Source organism: Syngnathus floridae, chromosome 22, assembly GCF_059516105.1.
Source record: "Syngnathus floridae isolate MCC-2025c chromosome 22, RoL_Sflo_1.0, whole genome shotgun sequence".
Taxonomy (NCBI): domain Eukaryota; kingdom Metazoa; phylum Chordata; class Actinopteri; order Syngnathiformes; family Syngnathidae; genus Syngnathus; species Syngnathus floridae.
Window position 1 is genome coordinate 782,746 of NC_142434.1, and position 23,270 is coordinate 806,015.

The 23,270-nt window shown below is 49.0% G+C and overlaps 1 protein-coding gene across 4 annotated transcripts; it reads left to right on the plus strand.

The window, feature by feature from the left end:
- The first annotated feature begins 316 nt into the window (after window positions 1-316).
- ptn (pleiotrophin) lies at window positions 317-23,267 on the plus strand. Of its 4 annotated transcripts, none has more exons than XM_088367487.1 (5): window positions 317-517; window positions 17,898-17,995; window positions 18,076-18,249; window positions 19,273-19,434; window positions 22,882-23,267. In XM_088367487.1, coding segments are annotated over exons 1-5 (492 nt in total). In that variant the 5' UTR covers window positions 317-515; the 3' UTR covers window positions 22,938-23,267. The 4 variants fall into 4 exon arrangements, with proteins under 4 accessions (XP_088223613.1, XP_088223615.1, XP_088223614.1 ...); XM_088367489.1 differs by lacking the exon at window positions 317-517 and adding an exon at window positions 8,191-8,317; XM_088367488.1 differs by lacking the exon at window positions 317-517 and adding an exon at window positions 12,921-13,082.
- Window positions 23,268-23,270: the final 3 nt, after the last annotated feature.

Here is a 23,270-nt window from a genome sequence, read left to right on the forward strand (position 1 = left end):
TTAAGGTGAACTGACTCTTTGGAATCAGTTCACTCAAAAGATTCGTTCAAACGAATGGTTCAATGAATCCCCCCCCTACAACTTTTTTCTTTTCTTTTTCTTTTTTTTACATCCAGTGGAAACAACCCATCCAAATTAAACAATACAACTATACACAATGGGTTCAAAAGAACGAATCTCTTCAGTGAACGAATTTTCAGTTCATATGACTTCAACCAGTAGATGTCAGTAATGCACAATGACGCTGGGGCCACCTCGCTGTCAAACAAAACGAAGAAGAAAATGACGTCACTTCCTGTTCACGAACGAGTCGTGAATTGCATTTCCCGTTCACCAACGAATGAATCTGTGAGTGATTCGCATTTCCAGTTCATCGCGAGAACAAATCAGTGAGGGAACGAATCCTGACTTTCCCGTTCGCGAACGAGTCAATGGGTCAACTGCCTTCCTTCCTTCCTTGCCCCCGTGCATCAACGGATCAGTGAAGGTGTTGTGTCTCCCTCCTGGCGTGAACTATGTAAGTCAGAATGTCGATTTACGATTTGCCAAGGAAATAAAGCACTCACTGAAACACCACTTCTTTTCTGCACGTTTTCTCCAAGCTAATGGCTAACTTTAATTTTGCATGAAGGGATGCGCCGTTATGCACAAACGAGGAGATTATGCTTCTCTTTGGGTCATCTTGAGTTTATAGATTAAAGTCCCAATGATCGTGAGCCGCAGCGGAGCCTCATTTCGACCCCTTACACTGAGTGCCAAGCAGGGAAGAAATGAGTACCATTGTTATAATGGTCACTGGTATGACCCGGCCGGGGTTTGAACCCACAACCTCCCAATCTCAGGGCGGACACTCTCCTCTCCGGCCACTGAGCTGGTAAACACTATAGCATAGTGGTATAACACTTATAGTAGTTTTTAAATAACGTATGCATATATACGCCTACGTAAATATTGTTATCCAATATATCTACTGCAATCTACTGCAATCGCCTAAATGTTTTATCAGGTAAAAATTTTTTTCAGTTGCTTGTGTGCTGCCCTATAAGACCATGTATGTTACTTGACACACCAGCGAGCGTTCCATAGTGTAGTGGATAGTGCTCGGGACTTTCACCCCAGCGACTTGGGTTCAAATCCCAGTAGGACCTGAAGCATTTTATCATGTTAAAATTTCCAACGCAGTTGCTTGTGTGCTACTCCATAAAACCATGTATGTTCCATGACACACCAGCGAGCGTTCCATAGTGCAGTGGATAGTCCTCGGGACTTTCACCCCAGAGACTCGGGTTCAAATCCCAGTAGGACCTGAAACATTTTATCATGTAAAAATTTGCAACGCAGTTGCTTGTGTGCTACTCCATAAAACCATGTATGTTCCAAGACACACCAGCAAGCGTTCCATAGTGTAGTGGATAGTGCTTGGGACTTTCACCCCAGAGACTCGGGTTCAAATCCCAGTAGGACCTGAAACATTTTATCATTTATCATTAGAGCTAGGGTTAGCTCTAACCCTAACCATTTATGTTCCATGTAATATGAGCGTGGGTTCCATAGTGTCGTGGATAATGCTCAGGACTTTCACCCCAGCGACTCGGGTTCAAATCCCAGTAGGACCTAAATATTTTATCAGGTAAAAATTTGCCACACAGTTGCTTGTGTGCTGCCCCATAAAACCATGTATGTTCCATGCAATATGAGCGAGCGTTCCATAGTGTAGCGGATAGTGCTCGGGACTTTCAAACCAGCGACTTGGGTTCAAATCCCAGTAGGACCTGAAACATTTTATCATGTTAAAATTTGCAACGCAGCTGCTTGTGTGCTGCCCCATAAAACCATGTATGTTCCATGACGCACCAGCGAGCGTTCCATAGTGTAGTGGATAGTGCTTGGGACTTTCACCCCAGAGACTCGGGTTCAAATCCCAGTAGGACCTGAAACATTTTATCATGTTAAAATTTGCAACGCAGTTGCTTGTGTGCTACTCCATAAAACCATGTATGTTCCATGACACACCAGCAAGCGTTCCATAGTGTAGTGGATATTGCTTGGGACTTTCACCCCAGAGACTCGGGTTCAAATCCCAGTAGGACCTGAAACATTTTATCATGTAAAAATTTTCAACGCAGTTGCTTGTGTTCTGCCCCATAAAACCATGTATGTAGAGTTAGGGTTAGAGCGAGGGTTAGTGCTAGGGTTAGCGCTAACCCTAACCCTAACTCAAAATACCTAACCCTAACCCTAGCTAGGGTTAGAGGTAGAGCTAGGGTTAGAGTTAGCTAGGGTTAGAGCTAGGGTCAGAGGTAGAGCAAGGGTTAGAGCTAGAGTTAGAGCTAGGGTTAGAGCTAAGGTTAGTGCAAGGGTTAGCTCTAACCCTAGCTCTAACTCAAAATACCTAACCCTAACCCTAGCTAAGGTTTGAGCTAGGGTTAGAGCTAGGGTTAGAGTTAGAGCTAAGGTTAGTGCAAGGGTTAGCTCTAACCCTAACCCTAACTCATAATACCTAACCCTAACCCTAGCTAAGGTTTGAGCTAAGGTTAGAGTTAGGGTTAGGGCTAGGGTTAGAGTTAGCTAGTGTTAGAGCTAGGGTCAGAGGTAGAGCAAGGGTTAGAGATAGGGTTAGAGCTAAGGTTAGTGCAAGGGTTAGCTCTAACCCTAGCCCTAACTCAAAACACCTAACCCTAACCCTAGCTAAGGTTTGAGCTAGGGTTAGAGCTAGGGTTAGAGTTACCTAGGGTTAGAGCAAGGCTTGCCCTTGCTGTGGTTAGGGTTAGGGTTAGGGTTTGTGTTGGGCTTGGGCTTGCTTTTGCTGTGCTGAGGCTTAGGGTTAGGCTTGCTCTTGCTGTAGTTAGGGTTAGGGTTTGTGTTGGGCTTGGGCTTGCTTTTGCTGTGCTGAGGCTTAGGGTTAGGCTTGCCCTTGCTGTGGTTAGGGTTAGGGTTAGGGTTTGTGTTGGGCTTGGGCTTGCTTTTGCTGTGCTGAGGCTTAGGGTTAGGCCTGCCCTTGCTGTGGTTAGGGTTAGGGTTAGGGTTTGTGTTGGTGTTGGGCTTGGGCTTGCTTTTGCTGTGCTGAGGCTTAGGGTTAGGCTTGCTCTTGCTGTGGTTAGGGTTAGGGTTTGTGTTGGGCTTGGGCTTGCTTTTGCTGTGCTGAGGCTTAGGGTTAGGCTTGCTCTTGCTGTGGTTAGGGTTAGGGTTAGGGTTTGTGTTGGGCTTGGGCTTGCTTTTGCTGTGCTGAGGCTTAGGGTTAGGCTTGCTCTTGCTGTGGTTAGGGTTAGGGTTTGTGTTGGGCTTGGGCTTGCTTTTGCTGTGCTGAGGCTTAGGGTTAGGCTTGCCCTTGCTGTGGTTAGGGTTAGGGTTAGGGTTTGTGTTGGGCTTGGGCTTGCTTTTGCTGTGTTGAGGCTTAGGGTTAGGCTTGCCCTTGCTGTGGTTAGGGTTAGGGTTTGTGTTGGGCTTGGGCTTGCTTTTGCTGTGCTGAGGCTTAGGGTTAGGCTTGCTCTTGCTGTTGTTAGGGTTAGGGTTAGGGTTTGTGTTGGGCTTGGGTTTGCTTTTGCTGTGCTGAGGCTTAGGGTTAGGCTTGCTCTTGCTGTGGTTAGGGTTAGGGTTAGGGTTTGTGTTGGGCTTGGGCTTGCTTTTGTTGTGCTGAGGCTTAGGGTTAGGCTTGCTCTTGCTGTGGTTAGGGTTAGGGTTAGGGTTTGTGTTGGGCTTGGGCTTGCTTTTGCTGTGCTGAGGCTTAGGGTTAGGCTTGCCCTTGCTGTGGTTAGGGTTAGGGTTTGTGTTGGGCTTGGGCTTGCTTTTGCTGTGCTGAGGCTTAGGGTTAGGCTTGCTCTTGCTGTTGTTAGGGTTAGGGTTAGGGTTTGTGTTGGGCTTGGGTTTGCTTTTGCTGTGCTGAGGCTTAGGGTTAGGCTTGCTCTTGCTGTTGTTAGGGTTAGGGTTAGGGTTTGTGTTGGGCTTGGGTTTGCTTTTGCTGTGCTGAGGCTTAGGGTTAGGCTTGCTCTTGCTGTGGTTAGGGTTAGGGTTAGGGTTTGTGTTGGGCTTGGGCTTGCTTTTGTTGTGCTGAGGCTTAGGGTTAGGCTTGCTCTTGCTGTGGTTAGGGTTAGGGTTAGGGTTTGTGTTGGGCTTGGGCTTGCTTTTGCTGTGCTGAGGCTTAGGGTTAGGCTTGCTCTTGCTGTGGTTAGGGTTAGGGTTAGGGTTTGTGTTGGGCTTGGGCTTGCTTTTGCTGTGCTGAGGCTTAGGGTTAGGCTTGCTCTTGCTGTGGTTAGGGTTAGGGTTTGTGTTGGGCTTGGGCTTGCTTTTGCTGTGCTGAGGCTTAGGGTTAGGCTTGCTCTTGCTGTTGTTAGGGTTAGGGTTAGGGTTTGTGTTGGGCTTGGGTTTGCTTTTGCTGTGCTGAGGCTTAGGGTTAGGCTTGCTCTTGCTGTTGTTAGGGTTAGGGTTAGGGTTTGTGTTGGGCTTGGGTTTGCTTTTGCTGTGCTGAGGCTTAGGGTTAGGCTTGCTCTTGCTGTGGTTAGGGTTAGGGTTAGGGTTTGTGTTGGGCTTGGGCTTGCTTTTGTTGTGCTGAGGCTTAGGGTTAGGCTTGCTCTTGCTGTGGTTAGGGTTAGGGTTAGGGTTTGTGTTGGGCTTGGGCTTGCTTTTGCTGTGCTGAGGCTTAGGGTTAGGCTTGCTCTTGCTGTGGTTAGGGTTAGGGTTAGGGTTTGTGTTGGGCTTGGGCTTGCTTTTGCTGTGCTGAGGCTTAGGGTTAGGCTTGCTCTTGCTGTGGTTAGGGTTAGGGTTTGTGTTGGGCTTGGGCTTGCTTTTGCTGTGCTGAGGCTTAGGGTTAGGCTTGCCCTTGCTGTGGTTAGGGTTAGGGTTAGGGTTTGTGTTGGGCTTGGGCTTGCTTTTGCTGTGTTGAGGCTTAGGGTTAGGCTTGCCCTTGCTGTGGTTAGGGTTAGGGTTTGTGTTGGGCTTGGGCTTGCTTTTGCTGTGCTGAGGCTTAGGGTTAGGCTTGCTCTTGCTGTTGTTAGGGTTAGGGTTAGGGTTTGTGTTGGGCTTGGGTTTGCTTTTGCTGTGCTGAGGCTTAGGGTTAGGCTTGCTCTTGCTGTGGTTAGGGTTAGGGTTAGGGTTTGTGTTGGGCTTGGGCTTGCTTTTGTTGTGCTGAGGCTTAGGGTTAGGCTTGCTCTTGCTGTGGTTAGGGTTAGGGTTAGGGTTTGTGTTGGGCTTGGGCTTGCTTTTGCTGTGCTGAGGCTTAGGGTTAGGCTTGCCCTTGCTGTGGTTAGGGTTAGGGTTAGGGTTAGGGTTTGTGTTGGGCTTGGGCTTGCTTTTGCTGTGCTGAGGCTTAGGGTTAGGCTTGCCCTTGCTGTGGTTAGGGTTAGGGTTAGGGTTTGTGTTGGGCTTGGGCTTGCTTTTGCTGTGCTGAGGCTTAGGGTTACGCTTGCTCTTGCTGTGGTTAGGGTTAGGGTTTGTGTTGGGCTTGGGTTTGCTTTTGCTGTGCTGAGGCTTAGGGTTAGGCTTGCTCTTGCTGTGGTTAGGGTTAGGGTTAGGGTTTGTGTTGGGCTTGGGCTTGCTTTTGCTGTGCTGAGGCTTAGGGTTAGGCTTGCTCTTGCTGTGGTTAGGGTTAGGGTTTGTGTTGGGCTTGGGCTTGCTTTTGCTGTGCTGAGGCTTAGGGTTAGGCTTGCTCTTGCTGTGGTTAGGGTTAGGGTTAGGGTTTGTGTTGGGCTTGGGCTTGCTTTTGCTGTGCTGAGGTTTAGGGTTAGGCTTGCTCTTGCTGTGGTTAGGGTTAGGGTTTGTGTTGGGCTTGGGCTTGCTTTTGCTGTGCTGAGGCCAAGGGTTAGGCTTGCTCTTGCTGTGGTTAGGGTTAGGGTTAGGGTTTGTGTTGGGCTTGGGCTTGCTTTTGCTGTGCTGAGGCTTAGGGTTAGGCTTGCCCTTGCTGTGGTTAGGGTTAGGGTTAGGGTTTGTGTTGGTGTTGGGCTTGGGCTTGCTTTTGCTGTGCTGAGGCTTAGGGTTAGGCTTGCCCTTGCTGTGGTTAGGGTTAGGGTTAGGGTTTGTGTTGGGCTTGGGCTTGCTTTTGCTGTGCTGAGGCTTAGGGTTACGCTTGCTCTTGCTGTGGTTAGGGTTAGGGTTTGTGTTGGGCTTGGGTTTGCTTTTGCTGTGCTGAGGCTTAGGGTTAGGCTTGCTCTTGCTGTGGTTAGGGTTAGGGTTAGGGTTTGTGTTGGGCTTGGGCTTGCTTTTGCTGTGCTGAGGCTTAGGGTTAGGCTTGCTCTTGCTGTGGTTAGGGTTAGGGTTAGGGTTTGTGTTGGGCTTGGGCCTAACCACAGCAAGAGCAAGCCTAACCCTAAGCCTCAGCACAGCAAAAGCAAGCCCAAGCCCAACACAAACCCTAACCCTAACCCTAACCACAGCAAGAGCAAGCCTAACCCTAAGCCTCAGCACAGCAAAAGCAAGCCCAACACAAACCCTAACCCTAACCCTAACCACAGCAAGAGCAAGCCTAACCCTAAGCCTCAGCACAGCAAAAGCAAGCCCAACACAAACCCTAACCCTAACCCTAACCACAGCAAGAGCAAGCCTAACCCTAAGCCTCAGCACAGCAAAAGCAAACCCAAGCCCAACACAAACCCTAACCCTAACCCTAACCACAGCAAGAGCAAGCCTAACCCTAAGCCTCAGCACAGCAAAAGCAAGCCCGAGCCCAACACAAACCCTAACCCTAACCACAGCAAGGGCAAGCCTAACCCTAAGCCTCAGCACAGCAAAAGCAAGCCCAAGCCCAACACCAACACAAACCCTAACCCTAACCCTAACCACAGCAAGGGCAAGCCTAACCCTAAGCCTCAGCACAGCAAAAGCAAGCCCAAGCCCAACACAAACCCTAACCCTAACCCTAACCACAGCAAGGGCAAGCCTAACCCTAAGCCTCAGCACAGCAAAAGCAAGCCCAAGCCCAACACAAACCCTAACCCTAACCCTAACTACAGCAAGAGCAAGCCTAACCCTAAGCCTCAGCACAGCAAAAGCAAGCCCAAGGCTTAGGGTTAGGCTTGCTCTTGCTGTGGTTAGGGTTAGGGTTAGGGTTTGTGTTGGGCTTGGGTTTGCTTTTGCTGTGCTGAGGCTTAGGGTTAGGCTTGCTCTTGCTGTGGTTAGGGTTAGGGTTAGGGTTAGGGTTAGGGTTAGGCCCAAGCCCAACACAAACCCTAACCCTAACCCTAACCACAGCAAGAGCAAGCCTAACCCTAAGCCTCAGCACAGCAAAAGCAAGCCCAAGCCCAACACAAACCCTAACCCTAACCCTAACCACAGCAAGAGCAAGCCTAACCCTAAGCCTCAGCACAGCAAAAGCAAGCCTAAGCCCAACACAAACCCTAACCCTAACCCAGCAAGAACAAGCCTAACCCTAAGCCTCAGCACAGCAAAAGCAAGCTTAAGCCCAACACAAACCCTAACCCTAACCCTAGCAAGACAAGACAGTACAAAACAGTAGAATACATTACAAGACAGTAGAATACAGTACAAGACAGTAGAAGACAGTACAAGACAGTAGAAGACAGTACAAGACAGTAGAATACATTACAAGACAGTACACGACAGTAGAATACATTACAAGGCAGTATAAGACAGTACAAGACAATACAATACAGTACAAGACAGTAGAATACAGTACAAGACAGTAGAATACAGTACAAGACAAAACCAATCGGATTTCATTCTCATTGCCCCACCCACTTCCTGAGACGTCAGCGAATCATGAAGCAGTATTTAACAAGCAAAATGAAAAAAAAAAAAAAAAAAAACAAGTCACAAACTTTATGCAGAAGTGAGAGAAAATCGACAAAGTACAGCCCGTGTGTAAGGTCGAGTCCCGAACCATGGTATCATCGTGTTAGTCAAGTCAAGTCAAGTTTATTTGTATAGCCCTAAATCAGAAACAGTCTCAAAGGGCTTCACATAGCCAAAATTGACAATTATTCTCAAAGCATCCCCTGATCTTAAGCTCCCAAAAGGGCAAGGAAAAACTCCAAAAACCCCTGCCAGGGGAAAATGAGAAACCTTGAGAAGGGACCGCAGGGACCGAAGGGACCGATGCGAATGTCTTTCATGTTGTTCTGCTTTAATAATGAAAGCGCTCATTTAAAGCTGGTTGTGCCTTCATGTATTGGGATACATATTGATCGTTCCACATTGCCTATTAAAGAGTGTGTGGTCATGTGTTGCATATTGATCGGCCGGCGCATAATGTGGTGAGATCCACACGCCCTTCTGCATTAAATAGTTGATTGACGAAGAGGTGAATATAACGGAAGGAGCTACTTGATTAGGTACACGCTGTAAACGAGGGCCGGCCGCCGATCGAAAGGTAATGTCTGCTTGTAATGTCTGTGGGTGAGTTTCACCAGATCGAGGGAGCCATTTTCAGAGATTGATTGTCATCGATCGGTAATGACTGCTTGAGTCTCAAGAAAGGTCCACTTCCAACCATTGTGTTTCACTTGAGAGATTTCCAGCATCTTGTCATGTCTGCTTTTGGGATGGACAAATTATTTGGTGGACTTGTAATGGCTGCTTTTGACTTTCATCGACTCATAATGCCTGCTCGTGACTTTTGCTCAATTCATTTCCAGGCCTTGCGTGTGCACCCTTTGGAGAGCGACCACATGCTACATACGACTCGTCATGTCTGCTTCACCTAATAGAGGGCTACCAAATTGCAGTGTGACAATAAAACGAGCGTCCTTATCTGCACTGATGCACCTCACAGCAGCGTCCAAATATGCAAAGAGGAAGAAAAAAAGCGCAGAGTAAGCGTCTTGCTCGTCACGGTGACACATTGTGCCTCGGTCATGTTTAATAGATAATTCACACTCGGCTGAATATTGAATGTGCGGCGGCGGCGATGTGATTTTAATCGACACCCGCAGTGGGACACCCTCTCTCTCGCACGGCCTCCTCGACTCCCGCTTTTGTTTTCCATATTTCAAATCCAAGTCACGCCACGGGGTTGCGAAGGACACGCTCGTTTAGTGATGAATCGTATTTTTCACATTGATTGCCATTTTAGATGGAGGCAAAATGTTGCAGTAACCTTTCAAGACCACCGGTTGGCACTGTGGTGCGAAAAGTCAAAACCAGTTAATACAAACTGGTGATGTATACAAATGCGTGACAAATAGACAAATAGAAAAAACAAATAGAATACTGATAATAAAGCAGAAATCTTAGAAGTCTTGCATTCCAAATAATTATGAAAAAAAAGATCAATTTTCTCTTCTTCCCTATATACACACAGCTGCCACACTCAGGATCATTTCCCCTCTTTTTTCCTCCCCTTTCCTTCCTCCCTTTTCATTCCCATCCAGATCTCCCAAAACACAAGAAGCAGATTTATTTTTCGAGAGGAGAGATGCTAGCACGCTAACGACACATGCTACCTTCTTTGTGCGGCGTCTAAATGTGGAAACATTTAATCGTCAAATGTTTAAAATGAAGGAAAAGTCTCTTTTTGTTCCGAACGGATTTCAAACTAACGTGAGCAATTTCAGAACAAATGCATCCTGTGTGTCGAGAGTTTTGTTAGCTCCTCGCTGTTAACGAGATGCTCATCGGAGCCAGGCTGCGTTAGTCTTATGAAAATTTCACGAGGCTAACTCGCACTAAAGCTGTCATCTTTATTTATTCCCCCCAAGTTTTTTTGTTTCGACGAGGGTTTCTTCTTGTTCGCCGGAGGAGCTTGTGGCCGTGCCGCCTCTTGAAAAGAAGCGATAAAACGTTGCTCTTATCTGCCGCCCTGCAATCTGCAGACACTGCAGGCCGCCACCGCCACCGCCTCCTCCTCCTCCTCCCTTTTCTTCCTTCTTTTTCCTCCTTCCTTTTTCACGGGCGCATGAAAAGAAGTCACGACACGCAAATCATAAGGTCCAAATAGCTGCAATCACATTGGACGTGAACATTGAAATGTTGCCTAGCGCCGTTGATGGAATGTTCGCTGTGGCTTTCATAACGCGCCAAACAAGGTGTCGTGATTTAATGGTGCGTTCAGAGTTGAATGCTTCATGCAGCGACGCAGCGGCACGGGAAAGCTTGTTCCAAATTGGCCTTTGTAGTTCTCATCGCAATAATAATGAAATTCTTAAAATCCCTCTAAACAGTCAGCACAACGGAACTAACTGAGCCTAAAATGGCTGCTTCAAGCCAAAATGGCAGATGACCTATTTTTTGTTGTTTTTTGAGACTTTTGTGCAGCATCACTTTTGGTATCGGTAGCGTAGTATCGGAGCAGTTTCTCTCATCGTGTTGATGTTGTTTAGGCTTCAAGGGTGGAATTGACCAAATACCCTCTGTGTAGGTCACTCAGTCCTCATCAATAAGTCCAATCAGCTGTTCAATATTGTGACAGGCAGCAGATCTCGCATGTCGTAGCCTCCGCTGCGTGCCGTGCTGGTGCAGGAACAAACTGGCCAGCGTGTTCCACTTGAGGCGCCCAAGGCAAGGCCGCCGTCTCGCCTGGCTTTTCGGCTGCCGGCCTCACGCCCAAAGGGGCCTCGCTCACTTAATCGCCCGTGCGGGTGAGACGGCCAGTAAGAGACGCACGCAGCACACCGTGTGTGTGTGTGTGTGTGTTTGTGTGTGTGTGTGCTCCTACAGGGAGTGATAAAAGCACAGCGCAGTGCGCCGCGCATCATTTGTTTGATAAACGAGCCGAGTAGCGCAGTGTCGACGTGAGTGGAGGCCGCTTAAAAGACACAAGAGGGAGGTTACCCAATCTCCTGCCTGTTAAGAGCTTCTCGCTGACATCAGCAGTTTTTTTTGGTGGTCTCGCAGCAAAGTGACAATTGGAGCAACACGGTCTGCTTTCTTTTCCGTGCCAATTGTTTTGCCGGCGTTCTTTTCCTTTCCGCAGCCGCCTCTGCCGGAAGGTCGCGGCTCATCGACGGTCGGCTCGCGTTGGCATCGACTCTCCGAGCGACACGCCGGGCGGGGGTGCGAAGGAGTCATAAAAAGTGGTTGATTGTTTGGAATGGCCGCGCGAATAGCGGCGAGGTGACGCGTGGCGATGGAGGCTGACATTTTGATGGATGGCGCTGGAAAACAAATCAGCCCGTATTGATAAGTGCCCGCTCGATAGTGCCCTGAGTGACGACCTTGAACGTGTTAACGAGGCAAAGCTAGCTGGTATGGTCAACAACTAAAATAAAATGAATATGTAACAAATAATTCTTCGAACGATCTGGGCCACACTATTTGCATCGCTCCCCCCCCGGTGTTGTTTTTGTTGCTCCAAGTCCATCTCGATCCCAGATGGTCCCAGCTGTGTTGTCAGGTGGGCTTTTATTTGCATGGCCGCCCGCTGGGAATGGCGAGCAAAGAGCACGACCGCTCGTCTGACGGACAGAGGAGGCCGTTTCAGAACACATTCATGCTCATCTGGGAGGGGAGCGGAGGGGGGCGCTGGGCAGCCACCCACAACACAGTCACATCTCCATCACGTGCAAATATTTCACAACCTAAGATGCACGCTTTGGTGTGGCTGGTTTGTGTTGTTGCGTCGCCATTATTTCGACCAACTAATTTGCTTTTCTCTGCACCTCGGTTAAAGTGGAGGTGCACAAACGAAAAAGTAACAGATGTCCAATCCTCTCTCCTTTCTTTTCTTGGAGACATTTTCTTTGCCATAGATTGAAAAGCCATTACTGATAAGACTCGCAGGCTACGGTGGGAAGACAGAAAGAAGTCATTATTAGAGATTAATGAGTTTTTGGGGGGCGGGGGGGTGTAAACGTCGAGCGGTGGGCCGCATTGTCGCCCAGGAGACAAATTGGGGCGAGTGCTGTTTTTTTTTTTTTTTTTTTTCCCCTCCTTTCTTTCTTCTGTCTGTCACGCTCGGCGGCTCACGCCCGAGTGTTTTGGCTCCTTCGCTCTCAAATCAAGTGTCGGACGCAACGAGGAGGGATCCTAGCTCCACTTCCTCCGCGGCTTCATTATTGGGCTCGGTATTCTCGCCCACGTGCTTATTGGCTAATGGATCGATCGTGGGCACGTTTGCCGCCGGAGTTGAAATATTAATAGGCAGTATAAACTATCTTCATGATGTTTGTTCGCCGAGTGAGGTCGCGAGCGCGTCATCCAAAAATCTTCAACCTCTCCAACGACAACAAAGTTAGTTGGCAAGTACTTTGGGATTTAATCACGAAAAAAGTGGACGGTGGCGGATGGTTGCAATCTTTTCCCCATCATTTCATCTCCTTTAATCAAATGATATCAGGCTGCTGGTGAAGCGTATCCCGTGCTGGAAGAGTCCTCGTTGCGCCATTCCGAGGTCGCAAGCGCACACGAGATGGATTATTAATGAGTTGAATATGAGACGGATGGAATGCTCCAGATCGTTATCGGCGGGGTGGCTGACTCGTAGTAATTGCGATTGCCATCAACCCCGCCAAACAGGACGACGGCCACAATCTCATAGTGGCTTTATTATTTGCGATGTTCATTTTGAGATCCGTGCTTGTGTCTTAAACCCCGGCCTCATTTTAATTACGGAAGTCCATCGTTAAAAAGCTATTTAGGCGCGGTCAACAACAGTTTTCATTCCGAGCAATATCGGCTAGCACGATGACGTCAATAGGAGTGCACCACGGCGCGATCTCGAGCCCAGTCAATTTTGCATCGATTGTCATGTTCCCATTGACTTTTCCGCCGATCGATGCCATATTTTATTTATATAACTTCCTGTTTTGCTTCTGGCAAACTTGTGCTTCTTCCTCTTGCTGCGCTTTCCGTCCTTTCGGGTTCCCGGTCCAACCCCTCCCAAGACACGCCGGGGTCTCGCCCTCTATCTCCCGTCTTCTTCCAGGCGCCCCGGGCGTCCCTGGAGTGACCTTGGGGGTAATGAGTTCCTGAATACGAGTCAGTAAACCTCGCCCCCCCCCCCCCCCCCTTCCAACCATCACTGACCCACCCCTAACACACACACACACACGCTACGCTCAACCCACAAAGAGAAGGAAGGCGTAGTGGCAAAGCAGGCAGGGCAAAGCAGGACAGTGGATTCCGATGAAAAGAGCTTAGAAGACCAAACACTTTTCTCCTGACCGTGCTGATACACAACAAGCAGACCTCGGGTTCAAGTAAGTGCGTCGTCGTTTCGGAAAGGCGGGATGCGAAGTCAGGGCTGTTCGTTGAAGTTTGAGAGGAAAAGTTTTTGATGAAGCGTGTCACAGCAAAACTTTTTGGGGAGGGGGAGGGGGGGCAAATATTAGTGGTCTGAAGATGACCTGGTGTCTTCAAAGATAGCGTTGAGGCAGGATAGTGGAAAAGCAGAAAAGTTCTGGCTCAAGACGGATTTTTTCTCATTGTTTTGCGTGAAAGCCACCAAAAATGTTTTGGTGTGGTAACTCCAGCTAATTTGTGACTCTGCAAATGTTTTCAAAGTGCGGCTTTATTTTGTGATACGCATCATTGCGTGCGTGTGCGTTGTTTGACGCGGCCCACTTTTTTCCCAGGATGCCACCATTTGGGTCAGGCCTGAGCGGAATGACAAACCCTTAGCGGGTGTATTGTATCGCCGCCGTCCAGCTGCCGTTGCCATGGCGTTCCTCGCCAAACACTTATATGCATTCCTGCTACAGACAAAAGCCCCCCCCCCCCCCCTTCTCCCCCCCTCCCCTTTCCACCCCCTTCAAAATGAGGTGTCAACACTCGGATGTGGTCGGAATGAAAAAGGCGGATGAGCCGGAGAAGTTTTGCGAGGAAGTTCCAAACAATGCGCAACGGAAGGGGGGAAGGGGGACAAACAAGTCTCGGACCTTTAAGGAGACCTTTGGGAAGGACCACGTGACTCCGCCTATAGAACACAAAGGGGCTTGGTCTTCTTCTTCTTGAGGAGCGCTTCTCCACCGAGGAGCCGCTCCGGGGGTGTCCGTGTGAAGGTGGGGGTGATGTGAAAGGGTCTCTTAAGCGTGGGGAGCAGGAGGGGGGGGTCATGAGGATGCTCACAGTGAGTGGTGCATTCACTGACCCCCTCCACCTTCACCACCATTCACATGAGCAGAATGAACCTCCATGGGGAGCAGGGGCCCTCTGAGGAAGAGCGCCCAATTGAAAGCAGGGGAATGAGATGGGAGGGGGGGGCAAAGATTCCAATTCCACCATGGTGAAGAAGATGCCAGTAGCAATGACGTCCACTTATCACTTTATTCCGAGCATACCAGTTGGCCAGACTGACCAGGCGGTGGCTGTTGAAATATGAGATGTTGTGAATACGTCTGCGGCGTTTACAAATTCTGAAAGAAGAGGACGGGAACATTGGTCCCGAGCATTAGTATTCCGGCCGCTGCGCTTGCTGCGAGCCGGCTGCTCTTTGCAAATAAACAACCAAGTTAGCTTTTCTCTTCCAGGTTTTTGCACTTGTGATCCTTCCTTAAGTGGCTTTTGTAGTCTCATTGGACATCTGTCACTTCTATAAAGTACTGGAACAAAATGTGACTTTGGTGGTGGTGGTGGTGGTGGTGGTGTCTGCTTTGCCGTTTTCGCACTCTATTTCCTCGTTTGAAATGTCAAAGCGCTCACAGTTGAAGGATGTGCTTTTTGCTCTGGCGCGCCATCCTTGACGGATCAGGGATGTCCGCCCCCCCACTCCCCGCCCCGCCCGCTCATTCCAAGTAAATAACCGCCGCCGGTGTCGGGAAATAAGACTGTCACGCCGTTCCCAGAGCGGAGTGGATTGACTCTGTTGCGCGTCTGCGAGCAGGCTTTGATACATGGAAGGTCGCGACGCTGACACCGGCCGGCCGGGAATTTCCTCTGAGCGTGTTGTTCTTCGTCACATTTTTGTCGGGTATTAAAGCGGACGTGTAATTATGTGCTCATACGCAGAAAGAACAACGCGGGCAAAGCTCCAGGAGAGCCTCTTGCATCTCAATTGAGGAAAGTCGAGGGACAAAAGACTTATATCGGCGGCCATTTTGCTTTGAAACATTTGAACCTGTTGACACGCAATTGGGCGGATGTGTGGATTTTAACAGGAAAAAGTCTCATGTGCGGAAGTTGGACATTTTGATTTGAGCGCCGTCAAAGTTTCAGGATCATTCCGTGAATTGGCCGTGAACTCCTTTGCGTCCAGCAACTCGGGCAATAACTCTCTCCAGCCACCGGAGGCCGGTGTGGCGATGATAAGGTCATCTTCGCAATATGTGACGGCTGAGACGAACAAAAAAGAAAAATCCATTTGTGAGCGCGGGGGTCAGCGAGGGGGCGCGTACATCACTCGCTCGGCTCCAAAAGAGAATAAGTGCGGCCGAATCAATGGGCGGCCAACAAAAAAAAAAGAGCTGCGCACACACGCACAGCGAGTGTGTCCGTGTGGCCCCTGGCAGGTAAATGGCGAGGCCATCAGCTGCTTTTGTTTGAGACCAAAAGAAGGAGGAAAAAAAAAAAAAGAGGCGCTCAATAGTGGTATGAAAGGCCGACGCCATTACGATGGATCATGAGGGTCCTCCGCTGACAGCGACACCACCGGGGGGGCCAGCAAAACAAAACAACACTAAAAAAAGGCACAAAAATCCTCACTAGGGTACCAGCAACACTATTAACAGTCATATTTTTTATTATTTGACAATAGTGAGTTATTTGTACTCAATTTGATCAATTTAATTCAATTATTTAAAGTACTAATTTATTTCTTTTTAATTATTGATTAGTTAATTGATTACATGAATAAAACTACTACTTATTTCTACATGTTAATATATGTTGTAAGAATGATTTAATTATTTATAATGAATTCATAAAATAATTAAAAGTACTACTTCTTTTTTTACAGTCGTACAGCGAGGGCTTGATCTGTGGCGAGCCACCCGCCTCCTCTTGCCGTTATTTACATTCCAATTGACCTTGACGAGTGCTCTGAAGCGGTGAGAAACGTCCTCGACACGTTTGCAAGCCTTTGGTGTTTTCAAATTAACGAGCGCCAATTGAGTGGCGTGCCGCATCCACTACCGGCGCTGCTGCTGCTGCATTTATTTTTGTCATCTTTTGTATGACGCACGAGACGGTGGCGTGGGTTGCGCATTCAGCCTGTCAGGTTTGGCGTCCACGGGGGGAATTTTGTCGGCGTGGGCGTGCGGCTGGAGTCGTCCTCTGAGGCACGGCAGTAAAATACAGAGAAGGCAGCGTGCTCATCACCTTGGAAAGTGGAAAGAATTCAATCTAATGAAGCCAAAGTGATGTTTGACTGCGGGGCCTCAGTCAGAGGCATGATTTGTTTTTCTCTTCTTTCCGTAATGCCACAAGATGGCGCCACATCACTCGCTAAATAGCCATGTCGTAATTGGTATCATGGAAGGATATGTTGAGGTGATGCAAATGGACTTAGAGGCAAGCTTTCATTTTTTTTAAAAAAAGATTCAGTCTTTGCACAGGATAAAGAATACATTCCCGAGTGCAATTTGTATTCTATCGTCGCTGACAGATTCACCTCCCGTTTTATTTCTCTATCAAACCGGAATCTCTGAAGCGACGTCCGCTCACAGATCACAAAAGAATGTAAAACAAAAAAAGGCTTCCAAATAAATCCTGTGCAATATGCAATCGGATGAGATGTTCTCACTCTGTTTGAGCGACTTTGTCCAAGGACGCCAGCCACTTTATTGCCCGGGATCAAACGCTGAGACGGGCGGGAGTCGCTTTGCATTCCGATGTGCTCCTCCGCCGTTGGGGGTGAATCTGGGATACATGATGGGCTTGGATTAGGACCAAGTAGAATCAAGCCAAACAAGTGGAGGACCTGTAACACTGAATGATGCATAACATAGAGGAAAAAAAAAATACCCCCCCCCCCCCCCCCATCAATCCGGCCCCCATTGTGTGGGAGAGCCCCGATCAATAAGGCAAATGGGCGGATTGATAGCTGCGAGTCTCAGCGGACCCACTGATCCACCGCACGTCTCAAGAGTGGACTCGATGCCATCGATCGCACGTCCACTAAAGGTGGCTGACGACGCGCTGTGATTGGTTAATTGGTGAGGACCACAAAGAGACAGCAAACTATGTTTATCATTTCATATGTGTGGGGAGTCTCTGTCACAATCAAAATGGTTCAATACAAAAGTTTTTGTGGAGCCTCCCAACCCAGCAAGGCTTTTCCCGCAGATATTCAATCGTCAAAAGAATTTAATTTCGAAGATAGTCCGCACAGCGACAATAGTTCTCCAAAGTTCCGACTCTTCGGCTAAAGTTATTCGTTGGTGCGTTTAAATTACATGAAATCTCGTCAATAGTTCTTTTGGTCCAAACACTCAATGCCCCCCCAAAAAATCCTGCGAATTGCCAGAGGACAAAGGCACGACAAAACCTTAATGGAAGTCATCCCAGTCCCGCCATCTAAAGCCCCAGACGCCGTCTTATCTTCAATACCCTAAAAATCTCTTTTTAGTGGCAAGATGAGGATTTTTTTTTTTTTTGTGGATCCTTTTATTGCTTTGCCCTGATTCAAAGTCATGGCAGCCACTGGGATGAGTTTCATGTGTTTTGCAACCAGCGTCAAATCAATGGCCCGCCTGCTCAATGACAGTAATTTCACATTCAAAGTCCGTTAAAAGTTAAATGCAAGTTCAGCGCCATTTGTTGTTCTCCCCGCTGAAGAAATCAGATTTTTCTTTTCATGGTGCGGAAATTGGTTCCAACGAAAACGCCCGCCGTCTAGACACCTTTGAATGTGGTATTATAAAAGTACGAATTCTCTTTCCATTGTTGCTTTCTAAATGTAATTCTTGCCCCTCCATCGTGGACTTGACAAGTAATTTATCGCTCATGTCAGGTTTGGCTGACACAAGCCCACGTAAGCGTTGGATTGCCGCGCTGCTCGCCAACGTTGACCCCGAAGTGGCACGTCGCCCCTGGCGAGCACTCTGTAACATTTTTTTTTTTTGATGTGACATTGGCAGGATGCACGGGCAGAAGCAGTGGAGCGCGCGAGCCGCCGTCATGGCCCTGCTGGTGCTCACCGCCATGGCGGCCGAAGGAGGCAAATCCGATAAACAAGGTGCCAAAATACCTCACCATCGAATACGCTTTGACCAAGCGGTGTTTGAAGGTGTTTTTGGCGCCCCCTCCCCGCCGCAGGCAAGAAGGAGCGCAAGTCGGACTGCGGCGAGTGGCAGTGGAGCGTCTGCGTGGCCAACGAGGGCGACTGCGGCCTGGGCACCCGCGAGGGGACGCGCACCGGCACCGACTGCAAGCAGACCATCAAGACACAGCGCTGCAAGATCCCCTGCAATTGGAAGAAGAAGTTCGGAGGTCAGCGCAAGTGTCCATCAATTCTCTCAAGTCACCAAGAAAAAAAAAATTCCGCTCTGTGCACTGCACTTGTTCAGTTTTCCGTCCCACCGCTGGTGCTGTCAAGGCCCGGTAGACTCGGACCCACTTTTGCAGTCTGAGGCGCTCCCGTTTGAAAACGCTTGTTCTCAGAAGTGACGGGCCAATGTCTCTTCTGTCCCCCGAGCAATTTGGAAGTCTCTCTTGGTCCCGAAGCACCTGACAGGACACTTTTTGGGACGAGACGTGTGTGCTAACGATACGATATCACACCTGACTTTTCCTCCAAATCCGATTCCCGCCGATGCAATTCGAGCGATCCGATCCCCTCGGATGATGATGCAATCCAATTCCCGCCACTTCAAGTTCACTTCGACGCCAATGTTTTGTTTTTTCTCCCTCCCATCCGTGATTGGGAAAAGGTGTCAGCGTGGTGCCGTTTTCTTTTCATTGTAGTTAATCTTGCGTCCGTCCGGCCAGCCAGGGGCTTCCTGCCAGATTCCCAGGATGCTGTTTCAAGTGGCCAGGACGTCCCCATGGGCTCCTTACAACAAAGCCGCCTCCCCCCTTGATGAGCACCCTGGGAATTCGCCAGCACTGACAAGAGGGTCTTTCATGAAGTGCGGCCCCTTCCTCCTCCTCCTCCTCCTCCCTCCGGTTTACAAAATGTCGACTGGAGAGATATGAGCACGTGCAAAATAGGATGCACGGCAGCCGTTTCAAATTGAATCGAAGGCGTCTTCTATCACCGCCGAGCACATATGCGCGAGTTATTTAAGCGGAGAAGATTGTTTCTGGCCGTTATTTCCGGGACCTGACAGCAGCCGGGACGCTTCTGATTGGGCTCATCTGTTAGCGGGTGGCGTCACGTACGTCCGTCTGTCCGTCTGTCGCCATCTGTTCCAGTTAGCTGACGACTATAAGCTACGAGCGTGAAGAAAAGCGGCATCTGGCGAGCACAATAAGCGATTGAGATATTGATTTTTGTTGTTTTTTTTACGGCAGGGGAGTGCAAGTACGACTTCCAGGCGTGGGGGGAGTGCGACCTGAGCACGGGCAAGAAGAACAGGACGGGCGTGCTGAAGAGGGCGCTGATGGACGCCACCTGCGCCCCCACCGTCACGGCCACCAAGCCCTGCGGGAAAGTTCCCAAGGCCAAGTTGCAAGGTGAGCAAAAGTTCCTATTCCCTCGGGTGCGGCGGAAAAAGTCACGCAAGGTGCAGGTTTGTTTGCAGTGTGCAAAAGTCAACTTTGGATATTCACGACTCGCCCTTCCCCACACCTGTGCTCGTTTCAAGCTCGACACTTGCACAATGTTCCGCACCATGACAGTGTTCCTCCAGTGTTTTGGGAGTGTGCTGACAAGCCCCCCCCCCCCCCCCCCCCCCCCCCCCCGACTCCCTCGCCGTCTCCCCTTCTCGCCGTTTCACTTTCTGCTCTTGAGATTCGGCGAGTCTCTCGGTGTGCCGTTGTTATTACGGCAATTAGGTTGTTTTTCAAATAGACTCCCTAAGCCTGTACTCTTAAATAAATAAAGGTGTCAGTGTTGGTCTCAGTGAAGTGAGGGGGGGTTAGTGAAGGAGGGGAGAGCCGAGCGGGCGGTTTTCTCCTACGTAAGCCCCGCTTGGAAGTCGGCGTATGAATTATGGATGGACACGTCCGCGCCTCACATCCACACAGTAAGGCTGTCTCTGGCGCTGTCTGCTAAAAGAAGCCAAGCTCACCAACGCCAGCCAAACACTCTCCCCGCGTCCTGCATGCTGATGAGACGGCATCAACTACGATTGACTCGGCTCGCGATACGATCCACTTTAATTGTAAACTCCAATCGTGTCCTCATTACGATTCTGAAGAATACCATTTGTCGATACTGTACGATTGGCTCATTACGACTCGATTCCAATTGGCTATACTTGCAATGCGATTCACTCGATTATTCATGTGACACAATTCAATTTGATTACAATACTCCAGCCTGATATGATATAATACATTTCACTTGGTCTGAAATCTATTTGAGTCCAATTACGATTCTCAATACGATTTTTTTCCGATCTAATCTGATCCACAATGCCTTGTCAAATTCCAGACGTATACGACGCTTCCCTATGATTACGACACAATACGATTCACTCAAGTTGTGTTCCAGTACAAAAGGATTCCCTCCATTCATGACAGCAAGCACAATAGCAATCACTCCAGAAGCATTGCAGGACTTTTCTTCTTCTGCTGATCAGATTTTTCTCCCCGGCCCGGCTCCAATAAATGCTCTTTAATTGCGTGTTATCTTCCAAGATGAGAACTCGTGATTGCGCCTTCATCCCCCGCCACCATTAACGACGTGGGCCCGCCTCGTTCGAGCCTCCTACTTAGCGTCAGCGCCGTCTGAGGCGAGGTGAGGAGGTTAACTCGCTATTCAAACGTAATCACACGCTGCTAGCATCTAACTCCCACCTCCCGCCCAACGGAAGAATGTCAAACAACGCGCGGAATATTTGACAAGCCGGCCAGGAGTGAGTCAACGGCCTTTTGTTAGTTCTGCAAACCGGGACTCGATTGACCCGCAAACGCGGCGCGGCGACCGCTGCCAAAACGCTGCCGGGCGCCTTATCGCGCTGCACAGATGCACGGCGGGTTTGCGTAACCTCGACGTCGGGCCGGGTGGACGCTCGCATTAGCATGGCGGGCAGGTGCGGGGACATCCGAGGTCAGAAGGTGTTGTCCCCGAGCGGTGGGGGGGGCTCTCTGCACTCTCACAATGCAAAATAATCCTCGTAGCCGCTTCATTCCGCTCGCTTAATTAGGATTTGATATTTCCATTTGTGACTCAATTGAATCGGTAAATCCTCCCATGTTTATTTCAGACAAGGAATTAAAAATACCTTCCTCCAGTTTGCGGTCATTAACTTTATTGTCATGTCGATTTGGTGAATTAGAGGCAACGGCGTGCTCTTGTCGCAGTGCATATCGTTTGCCGTAACAACAGCAGCAGCAGCAGGCGGTGGCGGCGGCGGCGGCGGCCTCGCGCGGCAGCGGCACAGCTCCCGCATCCAATTCAATTCCCTTTAATGACCGCTCAGCTAAGCCGGAGGAATTCGATTAGCTCAAATGTGATTGGGGCAACATAACAAGCTGCAAGGACACAGAAACACACTTGAGGCACACAAGTATTCTTTCAGACACTTGGATTCACTTGTTATGTTTGTACGAGAATTTTCATGCACGAGTTGCTTGTTATGGGGCAAAGTACACATGCGTCGCAACGCAAATGCTCTGTTTGCTATTTCACTTTTTGGCGTGCCAAACAACATTGGCCGTAATGGCCGTCCATCCATCTCCCAGCTCGGCTTATTACAAACCCTGAAAGCGTTGTTTATTAGAGCCCGGCTCTTTTTTTTTTTTATTCCACAGGCGTACCTTTCAATCTGCATTTCCCCCCGCACTCAGAGGAAGCAAATTCCCGCGGGGACCAAAGTGCCTGAGCCATTTTTTTCCCCCGCTGCCTGTTGGAGGATCCAAAACATTGCGTTCGTTTACTCATATTTGCATATTTGCCTTTTTTAGCGACACCAAAAATTGGAAAATGGCCAACTTCCGCCATCTTTATACACGTGGCTTCTTGAGACTTTTCATGGGTCAAACTTGTCCCCCAAGGTGCAATTTGCGAGCTAAAATTGGCTGTGGGGGGGCTGAATGTTCAAATCCAAGATGCAAGGGTCCATGGAAATGACCCTCAAAATGGCCGCCGGGCAAACAAACAGGGTCGCTGCTGAGCTTTGAGCCTGAATTGTCGGTATCTACTGAAATTGAGTTTGATCTGCAATCTGGCGATGCTTCGGGTGTCTCAGGTAATCCTATGCAGAGTCCCTTCCTTGCGCCTCTCCTGGAATTGCAAACACAGCATCCCGCTGGAGGTTAAACATTTCTGTTTTTGTTTGTCCCCCCCCCCCTCACCGCCTAAGCCCACTGATCCGTCTGCCGGGGGCCAACTGTATCTCATCCATCCCTTTCGCACCCCAACTCATCCCCATCCCGTCTCCTGTGGTAACCCCTCTGCTCCTCGAGGGAGGGGGCGAGCGGGGGGGCTTATCTCCCGACCGGCAGACACGGAAAATCACATCTCAGCCTGAGATTGCTGCGCTTGCCGCACTCCTGCTGCCTTGTGTGCTCATGTGTGTGTGTGTGTGTGTGTGTGACAGCCAATTTCTGCCCGCCTTCATTAGAATTGACGCACATGTAGCTGTCACTCAAACAAGCCTTTGAATGTTTGGAGTCCCGCTTTGAAGCAGATATTTATGAAAAATGAACTGAGATGTTCTCTGATTGCCGCTAAATTGGAAGCACGTGTACAAGACAGATGAGTGACGCGACATGGCGAGAGATTTGAGGATCCGTCATCGCGTGCGAGCGGTGCGGAGCGTGGCGGCAAACTTTGATGACTTGCTATGAAAACAGAAAACTCTCAGGTTAAAATTGATTTGGAAAAAGACCAAAATTGCGTTCGCTGACTAAGCCTGAAACTCGGCCTATTATGAATAGACGCACCAAAAAAAGTGACAGGAAGTCAGCCATTTTGGTTTAAAAGTTCTTGTTTTCCTTCTCTCGGTTCTCCAGATGCCAAGAAGCAGAAGAAAGAAGGCAAGAAGCGAGAGCGCGGCCAAATGGACTGATGAAGATGAAGGCGCAGTGGCTGAAGATGAAGATGAGGGCGATGATGTCGACGACGTCCCGTAGCGGGAGAAGGCCCGTGAAAACAAGACCCGTAGTGTTTATAATTAGTGTTATCTAGAAACAAAGACTAGCAGAATTTAATCACCTAATCAGCACCGATCCACTGGAATATTTTATCCTTCTTTTTGCTGCTTTTTATTTGTCGATACCTCAATTTACCCGACCCCCCCATTTAATCCTGTTAATCCTCATTTGTGTTAACATCCTTCCCAGCCCAAACCCCGCTTCCTTCGTTTTCCCAGAATGCAAAATAAAGGAATAAAAGATGACTT

What these genes read in the sequence shown, in the direction of transcription:
- ptn (XM_088367487.1), top strand. An exon ending in AGGCAAATCCGATAAACAAG is followed by an intron (nt 17,996 to 18,075) that starts GTGCCAAAATAC and finishes TCCCCGCCGCAG; the next exon opens with GCAAGAAGGAGCGCAAGTCG. An exon ending in TTGGAAGAAGAAGTTCGGAG is followed by an intron (nt 18,250 to 19,272) that starts GTCAGCGCAAGT and finishes TTTTTACGGCAG; the next exon opens with GGGAGTGCAAGTACGACTTC.